At 40.9% G+C, this 16,249-nt stretch overlaps 1 protein-coding gene across 1 annotated transcript; it reads left to right on the top strand.

The window, feature by feature from the left end:
• The first annotated feature begins 211 nt into the window (after positions 1–211).
• Positions 212–15,767, top strand: SRA1 (steroid receptor RNA activator 1). Its single transcript, XM_088475050.1, has 5 exons — positions 212–333; positions 2,404–2,526; positions 12,070–12,296; positions 13,580–13,688; positions 14,928–15,767. The coding sequence occupies exons 1-5, from the start codon at positions 234–236 to the stop codon at positions 15,125–15,127; spliced, it is 759 nt and encodes a 252-aa protein (XP_088331176.1). The 5' UTR covers positions 212–233; the 3' UTR covers positions 15,128–15,767.
• The last annotated feature ends 482 nt before the right edge of the window (positions 15,768–16,249 follow it).

A 16,249-nucleotide genomic window follows, 5' to 3' on the forward strand; every position in this document is an offset into this window, starting at 1 on the left:
TAGACAAATGTATTTTAATTTCCTTTATATTTACAGTATTATATGCTTAATCTAAACAATAACATAGTCAGCAAGGTGCTGCTGAAGCCATTGCCTGTAGTACAGTGAGTAGTATACATTGCAAGGATCATCAGAAACTCAGCAACATGTTTTTTTCTACGGCACAAATAAAGCTTTGAAGGAAAAAAAAAAAAAAACAGGAAGAGATTGTGACAGCACAGCAGCAGCTGCATATGCGGCTTCCAGCCTGGCAGCTCATCGTCATCATCTGCGCAGGCGCAACACCAGCAGCGGGGAGGGAGGGAGACATGGCTGAGCTGTATGTCAAGCCAGGTAAGACCCGAGCTGGGGGAAGGGGACAGTGGGGAGGACACCTACATTTGGTCAGACTCGGGAGAGAGGGGTGCCAATAATGGTGGTAATGTGATTTATAGCTGTATATGGGGACTCAGGTAACTTCAGGATTAACTCACCCAAGTGGTTTAAGCTGATAATAGAGTTTAATGGGAATATATATATATATATAATTATGTGTGTGTGTGTGTGTGTGTGTGTGTGTGTGTGAATATATATATATATATATATATATATATATATATATATATATATAATATATGTGTGTGTGTGAATATATATATTATATGTGTGTGTGTGTGAAAATATATATATATATATATATATATATATGTGTATGTGTGAGTGTGTGTATATATATATATATAAGTGTGTGTGTCATGTATAAGAGAAAAGTGGTTAGCTTAAGGAAATTCATTCAACACAGTAATACAGTAATAAGAGGAAATTGGGGATCTGCGTTGTGTAGAGCCGAGGGGCTCTGAGGAACTTACCATCTAATCTATGTTGCATTTTCAGTGCCCAGTGTGTAGTCAGTTTTGGGGACCGGCTGCATTGTTGTACGGATGTGGCGTGTTAAGCATATGTAAAGTCTGATCTCAGTCGCGCGTAGCTCCATACCCGGCCACCTGCAGCACATATTAGCAAACTGCGCATCTTTGCGTATTCTGGCTGATTCTGAGTTGGACGAATCACAGTTGCGTTCTATTCTGTGTCGTACGCATGCTGCCTGTTTCAGACAGGTCCCTTGTGGACAGCATAGGGTAGGTGTAAGTGCCGATACTAGGGATGACGGCTTGCAAATATTATCAGCCCGCCGCGTCCTTGTGAAGGCATGCTTATAGTCGCATTGGCATACCGTTAGCAAAATATCCGTATTCCGAATGCAGCAGCGTATGGACCAGCACGCGTGTTACAGAATCGCATCTATAATGTACATGCCTGTAAGTGTTTGTGGGGAGGCAAGGATGAGATATCAACATTGAGGTTTATAGAAGGTTTTCAAAAAATGTAGGATGCTGACAGGAAAATCCAGCTGCTTCCGCTCTCTGGGGCATATTCAGTTAGTCGTGGAACTTAACCCGACTGCTAAAAGCTCAGGGTAAGTGCCCGAACCAATTCAATTACTGTCCTCCGTAAGCCCCGAAAGTTAACTTAACGCAGATTTTTGCTTGAACCTCAGGAAGGTGCCAATAAAAATCTGCGTTGCGTGCATCCTCGTGGGATTAATGTGCATGGTAACTGCATAGCTCCAGGTAATTAACCCAGAATCTATGCCTTACCAATTGGTAACCTCAGGGCTTACCGCGGGATATAATTGAATAGGTCCCGGCACTTAACCTGACTGCTAAAAGTCTACAGTAAACCTGGGTACACACCGTACAACTGTTCGACCCAGTGATGGAACGATGTGATGTAACCATGCACGTCATTGCACGATTCGGTGTACGAGGGCGTGATGTATCATTACATGCTGCATGTTGTACCACATCGTTCATTGCATCGTCCCATCAGCTGCGCAGAGCAGCAGATGAGACGATGCGATGAACGATGGATCAGGCCTACACGCTATATGAGGTGTACGATTTATCTTTCCGATCCGTGATGGAACGCTATATCATACAATACATCATATAGTGTGTGTCCAGTTTTAACCCGTGGCTAATTGGATTTGCCTTTCCTACCCTGTGCAAATTTAGTTGGTAAAATAATGAATATACCGATTTCTATTGATGAACAAGCAAAAAGTACAGTACAATAAGGATGTTAATGACTTATTAAATGCAGTTCCATGTCTCATAAGTAAACAGCAGGATGATGTCTTTAAAGAAATGTCTTTAGGGGGGGAATTCTGCGCATTGGTTACCGTAACAGACAACAATGTGCGTAGAAGGATATCGTGGTGATGTCTGATGAAACATACAGTAGCGCCTTGTTGAATTTCTCCACAGGAGTTAGTGATTCATTGGAAAAAATATCTATTTGCAAAGTACAGTTGTTATTTAGTATTTTAGTAATTTTATTTTTTTTTGTATTTTATTCTAACAGGCAACAAAGAGCGGGGTTGGAATGACCCTCCCCAATTCTCATATGGCTTGCAAACATCGGGCAGTGGAAAACGCGCCCCTCTGAATAAGAGAGCGCCTGCTCCCATTCAAGGTCCTCTGGCAGGTAGGAGCCCTCAGTAGTCAGGTGTAGAGTCACCAGCTCTGACTCAGAGTAAACATTGTGAATCATAATCCCAGTGCAATGCAATGTGATTTCCAAGTGAGTCATTGTGTAATCAAGTAAAGACAAATTATACTTAATGATTGTGAAAATCGGTATGACGACCTGTGAATATGAATGTGAAGACCCCATTATAAGACAAAGAAAACATGTTCTCAGCACACTCTTATTGGGGACACCTTATTATAAGGTCCATGCAGAGGGACGCCTCATGCTACTATATCAGAGAGTTATTTAAACTTTGTCCGTGGTGTCATGTAAATTATTTGTCGTTACATTATATAAATATCAAATGGTGATATTTGATTAACATTATTGCATTATTGTATTTTTGCTGCTATCATTGTTCTTCTTGAAATATTATTATAATTATTTAATGGTCTCACATGTTTTAATGTTTGTTTGTAAATTGCGGATATCTCGTTACATGTGTTTATTTTGAGAAGCAATTCTTATATTTATGGTGGAATACAACTTTGTCTTTTTCAAGGATCCAAACAAGTTTTTTGGTTTTCAGAGTTCCAATTAAAATAATTTTTTAAAATATAAAAATAAAAGTACATTTTTAATACGACTGAGTGTGCCCCAAACTAGGGAGTTGTTCTTTCTCTTCTTTTTTCCTTAGTACATATCAGTTACTCCCAGGCAGCACCTTCGTCATCCACACAATAACCATATCAATTATTGTTATACCTATCTTACAGGGCGTATTTACATTTACCTGTGCTGCGTTCTCTTTTTCCCTTTCCCAATCCCTTGATACATTTGATAATTGTCAGAGCCTGGAAACAGCTGAAAAACGGGTTTGGTTATCATATGTGATCAATGCACCCAACTATTGTTCAGCCAACTTCAGGCTGTGTATGGAGATCGCCTCCAGTGTAGTGAAGGGTGTAGTAGTATGCGGATGGCGGTTGAAATCCCGACCGCAGAAGCACGGCAGGGGTGAAGATCCCGATCGCTAATTAAGGCAAGTGCTGCTAACCCTACACCCTAACCTCCCCACCTAGCGCCTAAACTTAACCCCCCCCTTCCCCGCAGCCTAAACCTAAGTCTCCCGGGGGGGGTGCCTAACCCTAACCTCCCCCCTTCAACTATCCTAAACCGAACCCTCTCGGGGTTTGCCTAACCCTGAGTCCCACCAGGAGCCCTAAAACCTAACCCTCCCCCCCCGCAGGATTTGACAGTCGGGAAGCCGGCGGTTGGCATTTAGACCGTCGGCTTCCTGGCTACATCCTGTAGTGAATGCAGGAACTTCTATCGGGTACTTTCATCTGTGTCAGTCGGCTACGTTATCTATGGCAGTCTATGGCCATTGATGCATAATAACCAGCCAGATTTAGGTGCCATTGTCCATTTGCCCCATAAAAGTGGATAATTGTCCATTGTGGAATAAAGAAAAAGATTGTGATAAAAGTTATTTATAAAGGAAAAATCCTTATTTGATCATTTCAAAACATTTTATGTGAGTGCCACCTTTCATCTAGATCTCATTAGGCATTTTAGTTTGCCAGTTCCAGTCTTTTATCAGAATTTTTTTTTTTATGCTAAACATTATTTAGATTGCGGAGGAAACTATAAAAAAAAAAAAAATAAATAAAAAAAAGTTTCACTTGTAGTATTATGTTTAAATGACAAAACAGAGCCAGTCCATTGAAATGTTCTGTGCGCCGGGCTGACCAATGCTTACGACATCAAACGATAGATGCAGGTATATGCAATATATACAGTCAGGTCCATAAATATTGGGACATTGACAGAATTTTCATATTTTGGCCTCTATTCACCACCACAATGGCTTTGGAATGAAACAAACAAGATGTGCTTTAACTGCAGACTTTCAGATTTAATTTGAGGGTAATTACATCCAAATCAGGTGAACGGTGTAGGAATTACAACGATTTCTATATGTGCCTCCCACTTTTTAAGGGGCCAAAAGTAATGGGACAAACTAAACAATCCTAAATCTAACTTTCACTTTTTTTTTTTTTTTTAGATTGAGTACATTTTTATTGGTTTATAGATATACATCAACAAATAACCAAACAAATTAAATAATAAAAAATATATAATAATAATAGAAAAAAATAAAATAAAAATATAATTATATATATATATATATATATATATATATATATAATATAGAGAGATGGCGGCACTCGCGACGACTAACAAACCAAGCAACAGCCCGTTGTTTGAAACAACGGGCTGTCACTTGGTTTGTTAGTCGTCGCGAGTGCCGCCATCTCTATATATACAGCGTTTTTACCTGTAATATATATACACACATGCAGATTATGCACACATATACCCATAATCAAATAACAGTATCTGGAATATAAAACCTAGATCTACAAACTGCATCCCAGATCCATTGCTTATAAAAAATATAATATTAATCTGTATACCAAAACAATAAACATAGAGAAAAAAAAAAAAATATATATATATATATACACACACACACATAAACACATATATATATATATATATATATATATATATATATATACCACACTATACAAATATTGTCAAAAATAACACCTGAAAAATTGGCAAAATTAACTAGATCCCAATAAATTCTGCTCTCAATTTATCACACAGCACATTACCTCCAACAAAGTAACAATCTACCTCACTATCCTAACAATAATATACCGGTCAATCATTAGGCAGTGCACGGGCATAACAGGATGTAAGCCAACTGCTCCAGATACGTTCATACTTCTTCTCAGCTTTGCGACAAATAAACACATGTTTTTCATGTTCAACAGTGGTACAGACCAAGGACAGCCAAGCATTATAATCTGGTCCTGTAGGAGCCATCCACGACCGAGCCACACATACCTTAGCTAGTGTACACATATTGACAATGTATTGCTTAAGATATCTGTCCACTACCCCATCGTCCATAGAGCCTAAACAGCACATCAATGGCGTAGCTAAAGTGGGAGCAATACCTGTATTGGACAAAATTCTCAGAACCTTATTCCAAAAAATGGTAGCCACCGGACAATCCCATAGAAGATGCCAGAAAGTACCGCTACTAATTTTACACTTAGGGCATATGTCAGATGCTCTCCCCCCAAATTTTAGTAAACGAACAGGAGTTAAATAGGTACGGTGTAGAATAAACAGTTGAATCTGTTGAAATCTTATAGAAGTCGTGGAAATACGAGGATCTTCTAGAGCATTATCCCAGTCCGTATCACTTATAAGGCCAATATCTCTCTCCCACTTTGATCTAAGATGTGGTAAACTATCCTTATGATAAGAAGACAATATATAGGAGTATAAGTAAGAAAGCGTCTTCCGGGGACCTAAAGATAAAAGGAATGACTTCAATGGGGATATTTGAATTAGAGGAGGGCCATCTGAAAATTGAGCTGAGAGAGCATGCCGTAATTGTAAATATCTATAGAAATATGATTGAGGGAGATGATGAGCTTCTTGGAGTTGTGCAAAAGATTTAAGAATTGAAGTGTCATATAAATGACCCAATGTAGTTACACCGTTAGAACCCCATGTCACCTCAAGCTGTAAAGAGGCCAGTTCAGGTAATATACGATAACTACATAGAGAAGTGTCTGGATCTAATCCCGTAAACTGTAGAATACTAGATACCAATTTCCATATCTTAATATCTTGCATCAACAGGGGAGGGCCTTTCTGTATAATTCTGTCCACAAGCAAGGCCTGTAATGGTGTAAAGTTAGGGAAAATGTGAGAAACCAACAAAACGTGCAGGGCATTAGGGGAGTCATCTTGAAGCCATAACTGTATATGTGCCATCTGCGCCGCATAATAATAAAATTTGAAATTTGGAAGAGCCAAACCTCCCCCAGACCTAGATCGGGTCAGAGCTGCCAATTGAATACGTGGTCGACGATTCACACAGACCAATGAAGAAAGAAGACTATTCAAATGCCTAAACAATGTATCTGTAATAAAAACAGGAGAATGCTGCAAAACGTACACAAATTTTGGCTGCACCACCATCTTTATTAAGTTAATTCTACCAGTAACGGTAAGAGGGAGCCGGCGCCAGGACTGAAGTTTGCCCTTTAAGTAGACAAAAAGGGGCTCAACATTCAATACTATATAGTCCTTTGGGGAATTAGTTATCCAGATACCTAAATATTTAAATTTATTTACCCAACAGAGAGGGAGAGTGATAATGGGAACAGTCGGATACAACCCCCTAAGAGGAAGGATAGATGATTTGTCCCAGTTTATCTTAAGACCAGAAAAAATTCCAAATTGTTCTATGACTTGAAGAACCACAGGCATAGCTGTTACATAGTCAGACAAAAAAAGTAATAAATCATCTGCATATAAGGAAACTTTGTCCATTCTATTACCCAATTGTAGACCTGTAATATCAGGGTGAGAACGTATAATACAGGCTAACGGCTCAATAGCCAATGCAAACAGGGTTGGGGACAAGGGGCAACCCTGTCTTGTGCCCCGAGACAGGGGGAAGGATGGGGAGATAAACCCATTCACTGACACCCTGGCAGTAGGGTTCGCATTCATTAGCTTTACCCATTTCAAGAACACCGGCCCAAACCCAAAACATAACATGACCTCCCACAGAAAGGGCCACTCCACAGAGTCAAATGCTTTTGCAGCATCTAATGACACAATAACAGAGGACGATTCCTCGCCATGGGAGGCCTGTAAGTGAGTGTGCAGCCTTCTAATGTTCTCCGACGTCGACTTGCCTGGCATAAATCCTGATTGGTCTGGGTGAACAACTGAAGTAATAACAGTGTTTAGCCGAATAGAAAGGATCTTAGCCAAAATTTTGGCATCTGTGGGAATTAGAGAAATTGGCCTATAGGAATCAGGATATCTAGGGTCCTTCCCGGGTTTAGGGAGCACAACAATTATGGCTTCAGACATAGATGGAGAGAACAAACTTTCTTCATAGAGCCCATTAAACAGATCTAAAAGTCTTGGAACAAAGATACGAGCATGTTTTTTATATATCTCTATGGGAATCCCATCAGATCCGGGTGCCTTGTTACCGGGAAAGGAACTAATCGCAGCATCTACCTCCTCCAGGGTCAACGGGGCATCTAAATACGCCCGAGCCTCGGATGACAATTTTGGAAGCCTAGCAGAAGCAACATATAATGACAAAGCATTCACGTCCTCAGTCAACTGTGTTTGATATAAGTTTTTATAAAATAAACTAAAAACCTCTGCAATATCTTGTGTAGATGTGACCATAGAGCCCTCAGGCCCAATTAGTTGAGACAACAGCAGAAGGACGATCAGCATGAACCAAGTGTGCCAGAAAACTACCAGTTCTGTCAGCCTGCATATAATATAAATGAGAACGGAATAACAGTCTACGGTTCATTCTATCTGTCAAATGATCAGTCCACTCTGTCTGTGCAGTCAACCATTTTAAACGTGAAGATTCCAACTTGTCCCCCAAGTAATCCAACTCAAGATTTCTACAGGCCATCTCCAAAACACGTTCTTTTTCCCTATAAAATGTTTTTAATTCTGCTACCCTTTTGATCAGAGACCCACGTAAATAGGCCTTGAAGGCGTCCCAAACATTAGCTACAGAGGCAGATCCCACATTGTCAGTGAAATAGCCATCCCACATAACTTCCAGCTCTGAACCTGCACCCATTTGAAGAAGCCAAGAGGGGTGTAGTTTCCATAAACGGAGACCTCTAGGACTACACATATTCAATTCTACCAGAAGTGGGGAGTGATCTGAGATTCCTCTGGCTTTATGTTCAATGTTAGTTATATTAGGTACAATAGATGGGGACACCAGGGCCAAATCCAATCTAGAGAAAGAGTGATGCGTGGAAGAAAAACAGGAGAACTGTTGTACTCCAGGGTGTTTAACTCGCCACGCATCAACCCATCCCAAGTCAGTTACAAACTTAGCAAAGCCCTCACCACCTTTAGAAAGAGAACTTGAAGACTCACGCCACTTATCCATAGACTGGTCCATTATATTATTGAAGTCTTCCAAACAGAGCACTGGCGTATCTGGAGAACGGGCCACAAATTCCGCAGCTTTTTTTAAAACATATGAAAAAGGAGGGGGGATGTACACTGCTAACAATAAAATGGGCTTAGAATACAGGACACAATCCAGAAACACATATCTGCCATAAGGGTCAGTTTGGACCGCAGTAAAAGAAAAAGGGACAGATTTATTAATAAGAATGGAGACACCCCTGGACGATGAAGTATGTGAGGAGTGATAAGCCCATCCCACCCATGGTCTTTTTAGAGCTAGTACCTTACTCCCGACCAAATGCGTCTCCATTAGACAAGAAATATCAGGGCCATATTGCTTAATCATTTTAAAGACCAAAGAGCACTTTAAACGATCATTAACCCCCCGGACATTCCATGTTAAAAGTTTCACCATTGTAATACATTAAACTATAAAGCATAATTGAAGTTACCTTAAAAATAGTGTGGTAAAGAAAAAAAAAAAAAAAAACATTTGTAAGAAAAAAACTGGACTACCCATCCAAAGCCACCCCTACCCTGTATACCCACCCGAACTTAGGCATACTTAAACCCAAAACTAAACTAAACTACACTAAAACCCACAGGATACAACTACTCGATACTTATAGGTGTAAAAGGCACTGGAATAAAAATAACCACCAATGCAACGGAAGTCTCCGGCCATATTTTGACCGAAATATCAACATAAACAACAAATAGAAATATTCCCAGTAAGGGGAGCGGGACATAGAACAATATCCAACCAATATCACAACATAAATATTATTATAGAAATATAAATATTGGAATATCAGAAAAAGGCCTATTTAATGTCGTAATGACCCTAGCAATTTCTGGCCATAAACAAATATAATCAGCAAATGCAATCAGTACAGTCATTCCGGTGCCATTTGCCTGTTCCCAGGAGATCTCCGGTCCAGCCACGCCGCAGCCTCCCGTTGTGTAGAGAAAAATTTTGACTCTCCATCCGCAACCACTCGCAACTTAGATGGAAAAATCATAGCGTACTGAAGATTTAAATCCCGGAGACGACTCTTTATTGGAAGGAATTTAGCTCTGTCTTTTTGGACATCCATTGCGAAATCAGAAAACATAGAAATTTTTACACCGTTGCGTTCCAGTGGCCCTTTAACTCGAGCCAATCGAAGCACAGTATCACGATCCTGGTAATGAAGAAATTTGGCTATAAATGTGCGCGGTGGAGCGGCAGGGGACGGGTAGGGATCCGATGCGCTCTCTCCACAGCAAATTGGTTAGTAAATGAGTGTCTGCCATATGTATCCCCCAACCACTTCTCAAGGAATGTTTCAGGTGAAGACCCCTCCTCTCTTTCCGGGAGACCAACGAACCGCACGTTATTGCGGTGCAGTCTGCCCTCCATATCGGAAATTTTATGCTGCATTGTGGACATTTGGGATGTCAGGGAGGCCACTTGAGCCTGTAGTGGGGTCTGGGAATCTTCCAGATTAGATAGACATGTTTCTGCCTCCCCGATTCTTTCGCGGACCTGCTGGAGACCTTGATGAAGAGAAGATATATCGGATTGAACTTTCTCAATCTTATCTGCCAATTTAGCTAACTTTCACTTTTTAATACTTTGTTGCAAATCCTTTGCAGGCAATTACAGCCTGAAGTCTGGAACGCATAGACATCACCAGACGCTGGGTTTCATCCCTGGTGATGCTCTGCCAGGCCTCTACTGCAAATGTCTTTAGTTTCTGCTTGTTCTTGGGGCATTTTCCCTTCAGTTTTGTCTTCATCAAGTGAAATGCATGCTCAATCGGATTCAGGTCAGGGGACTGACTTGGCCATTGCATAACATTCCACTTTTTAGCCTTAAAAAACTCTTTGGTTGGTTTTGCAGTATGCTTCGGGTCATTGTCCATCTGCACTGTGAAGCGCCGTCTAATGAGTTCTGAAGCATTTGACTGAATATGAGCATATAATATTGCCCGAAACACTTCAGAATTCATTCTGCTGCTGTCAGCAGTCACATCATCAATAAATACAAGGGAACCAGTTCCATTGGCAGCCATACATGCCCACGCCATGACACTACCACCACTATGCTTCACTGATGAGGTGGTATGTTTTGGATCATGAGCAGTTCCTTTCCTTCTCTTCTCTTCCCATCACTCCGGTACAAGTTGATCTTTGTCTCATCTGTCCATAGAATGTTGTTCCAGAACTGTAATGGCTTTTTTAGATGTTGTTTGGCAAACTCTAATCTGGTCTTCCTGTTTTTGTGGCTCACCAATGGTTTGCATCTTGTGGTGAACCCTCTATATTCACTCTTGTGAAGTCTTCTCTTGATTGTTGACTTTGACACATATACATCTACCTCCTGGAGAGTGTTCTTGATTTGGCCAACTGTTGTGAAGGGGTTTTTCTTCACCAGGGAAATAATTCTTTTGTCATCCACCACAGTTGTTTTCCGTGGTGTTCCAGGTCTTTTGGTGTTGCTAAGCTCTCCGGTGGGTTCTTTCTTTTTAAGAATGTTCCAAACAGTTGATTTGACCACACCTAATGTTTTTGCTATCTCTCTGATGGGTTTGTTTTGATTTTTCAGCCTAATGATGGCTTGCTTCACTGATAGTGACAGCTCTTTGGATCTCATATTGAGAGTCGACAGCAACTGATTCCAAATGCAAATGTCACACCTAGAATCAACTCCAGACCTTTTACCTGTCCATGAAATAGCTTTTGAGTTGATAGTCCCATAACTTTTGGCCCCTTAAAAAGTGGGAGGCACATATTAAAACTGTTGTAATTCCTACACCGTTCACCCGATTTGGATGTAATTACCCTCAAATTAAATCTGAAAGTCTGCAGTTAAAGCACATCTTGTTTGTTTCATTTCAAAACCATTGTAGTGGTGAATAGAGGCCAAAATATGGAAATTCTGTCAATGTCCCAATATTTATGGACCTGACTGTATATAATGTGATGCCCTTGGTGTCCTCTCCACCTCATCGGTCACTCTGCTGAATTGCTGGCTCTCCATTATGTGAAGCTTGTACAGGGAAGTTGTTAGAGCTAGTTACTAGGGGTTTATTTACAAATCGTCGGGTTGTAAAATATGACACTTCTGTTGTTTATGCCCGATATTTAGAAGGGCAGTGCTATTACGAGCCGTGTCTTGCTAATCAAAGCATTGTCCTTTTAAATATCTATCGGGCAAAAACACGAACAGAAGTGTTGGGTTTTACAACTCAACACTTCATAAATAAACCCCGTAGGCTCTACGTCAGTCCTCTGCATTCATCATTGGCTAATTTCTTATGACCATTGTCCAATCAAATGCTGATGTCCACCCAGTCATAATGAGGATTCTTTCCTTTCCCTCCATGGTGTCGGATGTGGTGCTTTGCTTGGTCAATGCAGGAGGGTGGCATCCCTGCCATATCTATATTTGTGTAGTTGTTTTTATTGTTTTATTTGTCCTTGTAACATGTTCCTTTTCCACTTTAGGTCCTCCTGCACTACCGTCCCTTTCATCTTCCACCCCACCAAAGATGCCGCCTCTGTGTACTGGGGGTGGCACTGGACCCTCTCCTGCAGGACAAGTAATCTCACCCCTGAGAACGGACGGCTCCAAGCAGTGTTCCAGTCACACCGACTCTGACATTCCTGTAGATTTAATGGACATTTTACCTCCACTCAATCAGACCTTAGAGGCCTGCAAAGAGTTAATCAAGGTGATTCTAATTCTGTTCAAGTATATCTGGTTATTTCATCATATAGAGGAAAGACTATGCTCCAGTATACATTCGTTACTGACATTTGTGTTTTATTATTTTTATTTTTGTTACATCTTATTCCTTTCTCTCCTAATAATAGCACCCTCTCTGGTGAATGTTATCTTGGCGACAGCATTATGTCAACGGGAATTTGCCAACACAGTTGTAATGTTATGTAATGCATATGCATGTGCCTAAAGTTATAATGCTGACTGGGTTAAGATGCTTTAAATAATATTACAAATGTGTCAGCAATCTCCCATCGACTTGATGTAGTCGACTACATTACTGTCGACAAGCAGTATGTATCCCCCCTCTCTGTAATGATAGTGATATTCTTTGTAAAGTGTACGGAAATGACAGGTCTAGCAGTCTGATTGTGTAAATTAATTTTATGTACAGTAATAAGGAGGTAATTACTAATATTCCTCTTGTCATCTGGGAGTCAAATTATGCTGGTCCGTTAAACTACTACTGGACATAAGTGTATATATCATTGATGTGCAAGGTTCAGAGTTTGACCAAAGCACTAGATGTTTAATATAAAGCTGCTGTTTATTTTGATAGTTTTATACCTTATTGCATCAGTGAGGTCTTTGGGACATCTGCCAGGTCACCTAAGCCGCCCCCTCCTGTCCCGTTATACTTACCCCTTGTTCCCGTTCCTTTTCCCCAGGTGGACTGTCCCGTTGCTGCAGTGTTTTATTACATAGATTTATCCTTAGCGTTCCCGCTTGAATGCGGGCAGGGTGCAGACTCGTGGGTAGGGCCCCCTCTGCTCCCAAATAGGGGCGTGGCTGACTGGGAAGGGGGCGTGCCCTTGTGTCATGCCCCCAATTTGTCACACATGGGGGCGTGCCCAGCACTTATCGGTCACCGCAACTTTTCCCACCTGCAGGGAAGGCACATTGCAGGCTGTTATAGCGGGGTGCTGCTAAAAGGACAGGGCACAGGGAAGGGCCTAGCGTGAACACACTTATCCTAAATCTGAACTGTCACATTTCGTATATGACAAGTCATTAACTTTTTTAGTTGATTCTCACATATGTACCTATAAATATACTGACTACTAGGCATTACGTTGTCGCATCGCTAGGTAACGATGGGAGATTTCATCCAGTACAAATAGACTGGATAAACAACCAAGGTGTCTCTTACCTTTTGGCACAAGATGTGTCATACATGTTACCGTGTTGTTCGCTGTATATTTATTGACTGCAGTCTTGGAATATATTTTCCAGAAACAAGTGTACACTGACATTGGGCGGAGGCTGACCCTGTTGGAAGAGATGTGGACCAGTGGGAAGCTTTCTCATTCTGTGTGCAAGAGAATGAGCATATTGGTGAGAGGTAAGCGGCCAGTCTGTCCTATGAATAGAGCGCTTGCTGCTTTTGTCTTTTTGCTGAATATTTTTAGGAGAAACCATATTATCTATTTTATGAACCTATGGAGATCCAAAAGTTTCCAACACTAGGCCCTCAGCCATACTTGTCATTCTTCAGTGACTCAATCAAGCTGCCTGGTTGCCACAACAGCCTCTGTATCACCGATTCCTTATAAACTGATTCTCATGAGTATTTATTTATTACCAGTCATTTATATAGCGCACACCTATTCCGCAGCTCTGAATGAGTATTGATACAGCCCAAAATACGGTTGACTCTACAACGCCTCGCCAACTGGTATTTTACATCAATAGTGTATTTTTATTTTATTTTTTTTTATCCTCTATTCATTATAGTGTATTACCTGTAAAGTGATAATCCTCTATCTTCAGGGTTGGACATATAAACTCTATAGGGGGCAATTCAGTTATGTGACGATGTGCAGATGCGCACAGTACCATCACTGATGCACCTGGGCACCGCTATGGGGTATGGGGAAAAATAAACAATGTTGGCGGTTGCAGTGTGCGGTTCTGGATCTCTCATCTCGGCCATTGCGCATAATTTAATAAATTATCACCGCCACCACTACATCATCTACCAACTTCGTCTAGAGCTTTTGAGATGTAAATTTGAACACTTAGAAAATTGGTGTCTAGCGTAGTCCTGGGTACACTCCTTAATGGGCCTGTGCACTGAGTCCTTCTCTTAGCGTCTTCAGTACTCATTTGGGTACAGTATTTTTCATGAGGTGCACCCTGTGATGTGCACAGGGAGCGCTGCCTGTAGGAATTGAGTGAATCTTGCATCACATTTTGGTTGTCCACCTGGCTGCACTAGAGTACTGCGCAATTCACCCAATGCTAGCAGTGCTTCCTGTCACATGGCAGGAATCCTGTACAGTGTCAGAAGGAATGGGCATTCTGGTTGCCCCCAATGCCCGAGCCACTTGGATGAGCGTACAGGTGGCAGGTTACAGGTCTCCAAATATTGTTTGCTTGGTCACCAGGGAATGGACTCTTTGTTGATATATATAATGTGAGTACACTACAGGTTTTATTACATGGATAATAGTAAAGGCTGGATTAGGAAAAAACTGTGGTGTGCATTTTGCCATTTTTGCCTTGGTTGGTGTAATGGTGTAATTCCACAGCCATGTGTTTTTTAATAAGTAGCATTCCAATAAATCTCACTATTTTTCAGAGCTGAAGTGTCAGAACTGGGATTCCGCTGATGAAATTCACAGGTCTCTTATGGTAGACCACGTCAACGAAGTCGGCCAGTGGATGGTGGGAGTAAAACGTTTAATTGCAGAAGCTAGAAACTTACCTCAGGATACTCTGCCTACAAAAGATGACACACCAGCAGACCTCACCGAGGAAAGTGTTAACCGGGATTGTTAGGAAGCTGGTTTAATAAATGTTGTTGAGTATTGCTATGCAGTTGGTACTTCGTATCAAATTATTTACCAATTACCACTCTAGTGTTTTTATAATTCATGTTTTTGTTTTCCCTCCCCCCCCCGAGTTAATAGTGACTTTCTTAAATGATGTCTGTCACATACACACATTTGAGGCAGCCATTTTGTTTGCCAGACTAGAGATCCCGGAGAATGCAGCCTATAAATTCACTAGGACCCATGACACTACTGTGGCCCTTCTTGGTTCAGCCCACAAAATGGCTACTTCCGCATTGCACTTTAACATGTTTACTCTTTGCTGCTACAGACCTATGGAAAACATGGACCTCTCCACGCTTTCTGAGCCGCTAATGGCTATGAAGAAGACCAAGAACATATCCTGTTACTACTTGGAATTCAAGTTAAACTTTTAGATTTTCACAGGAATCTGAACATCACTCTGGCTAACTTTTTATATTCAGTGAAAGCACTAACAAATTAACGCTTAGTGATTTAAGATGTTGGGATCTCGTGGAGCCATCGGAATATTTTGAGAGTTTGTATCTCCTTTATTGTAGAAACCACACCCTTATTTTATTGGAATATTCTGTCATTTTTAAATAAATTTTGGTTACACTTGTAAATGTGTTTGTCCTTTATATTTATTTTTATTTATTTAGATTAATTAGAAAAAAATGTAAAAACAAAATGTTTAAAGCACTTGTCTGTAGGCTAATGCAGATTAAAGGGCTAAAAAGTGACACGTTAATTCTACACATAATTTGAAGCTTGACAAATATTGCCTGTAGGCAGATGTAATATAAATCTCACCCTGCAGATAGTTGAAGTTACACGTTTTTCTCTTTTTGAATAGACAAATTGACTGTTATATATTATGGTTTCCCACTAAATGTCTGTCTTGCACAAGTACAGTGAGAGCTGGACGTAGGCTCCGCTCCTACCTACCCTCACAGCTCTCACTGGCTGACTGACTCCTGGACGCAGCCGCTCTTCTACCCCATGTGCTGTTTGGATGCATAGGACTGCTCTCTCCTGTCAGCGCCGGGAGTCGGCGAGTGAAAGACAGACAGGAAGAAGTGACAGAGATGAGTGAGACAGGGAATGC

Source organism: Taudactylus pleione, unplaced genomic scaffold, assembly GCF_031769625.1.
Source record: "Taudactylus pleione unplaced genomic scaffold, aTauple2 ptg000161l, whole genome shotgun sequence".
Taxonomy (NCBI): Eukaryota; Metazoa; Chordata; class Amphibia; order Anura; family Myobatrachidae; genus Taudactylus; species Taudactylus pleione.

Excerpts from the sequence above, each read along its gene's own strand:
- SRA1 (XM_088475050.1), top strand. The coding sequence starts at position 234 with ATGCGGCTTCCAGCCTGGCAGCTCATCGTCATCATCTGCGCAGGCGCA. Across the intron at positions 2,527-12,069 it reads CATTCAAGGTCCTCTGGCAG|GTCCTCCTGCACTACCGTCC; the intron begins GTAGGAGCCCTC and ends TTTCCACTTTAG. Across the intron at positions 13,689-14,927 it reads AATGAGCATATTGGTGAGAG|AGCTGAAGTGTCAGAACTGG; the intron begins GTAAGCGGCCAG and ends ACTATTTTTCAG.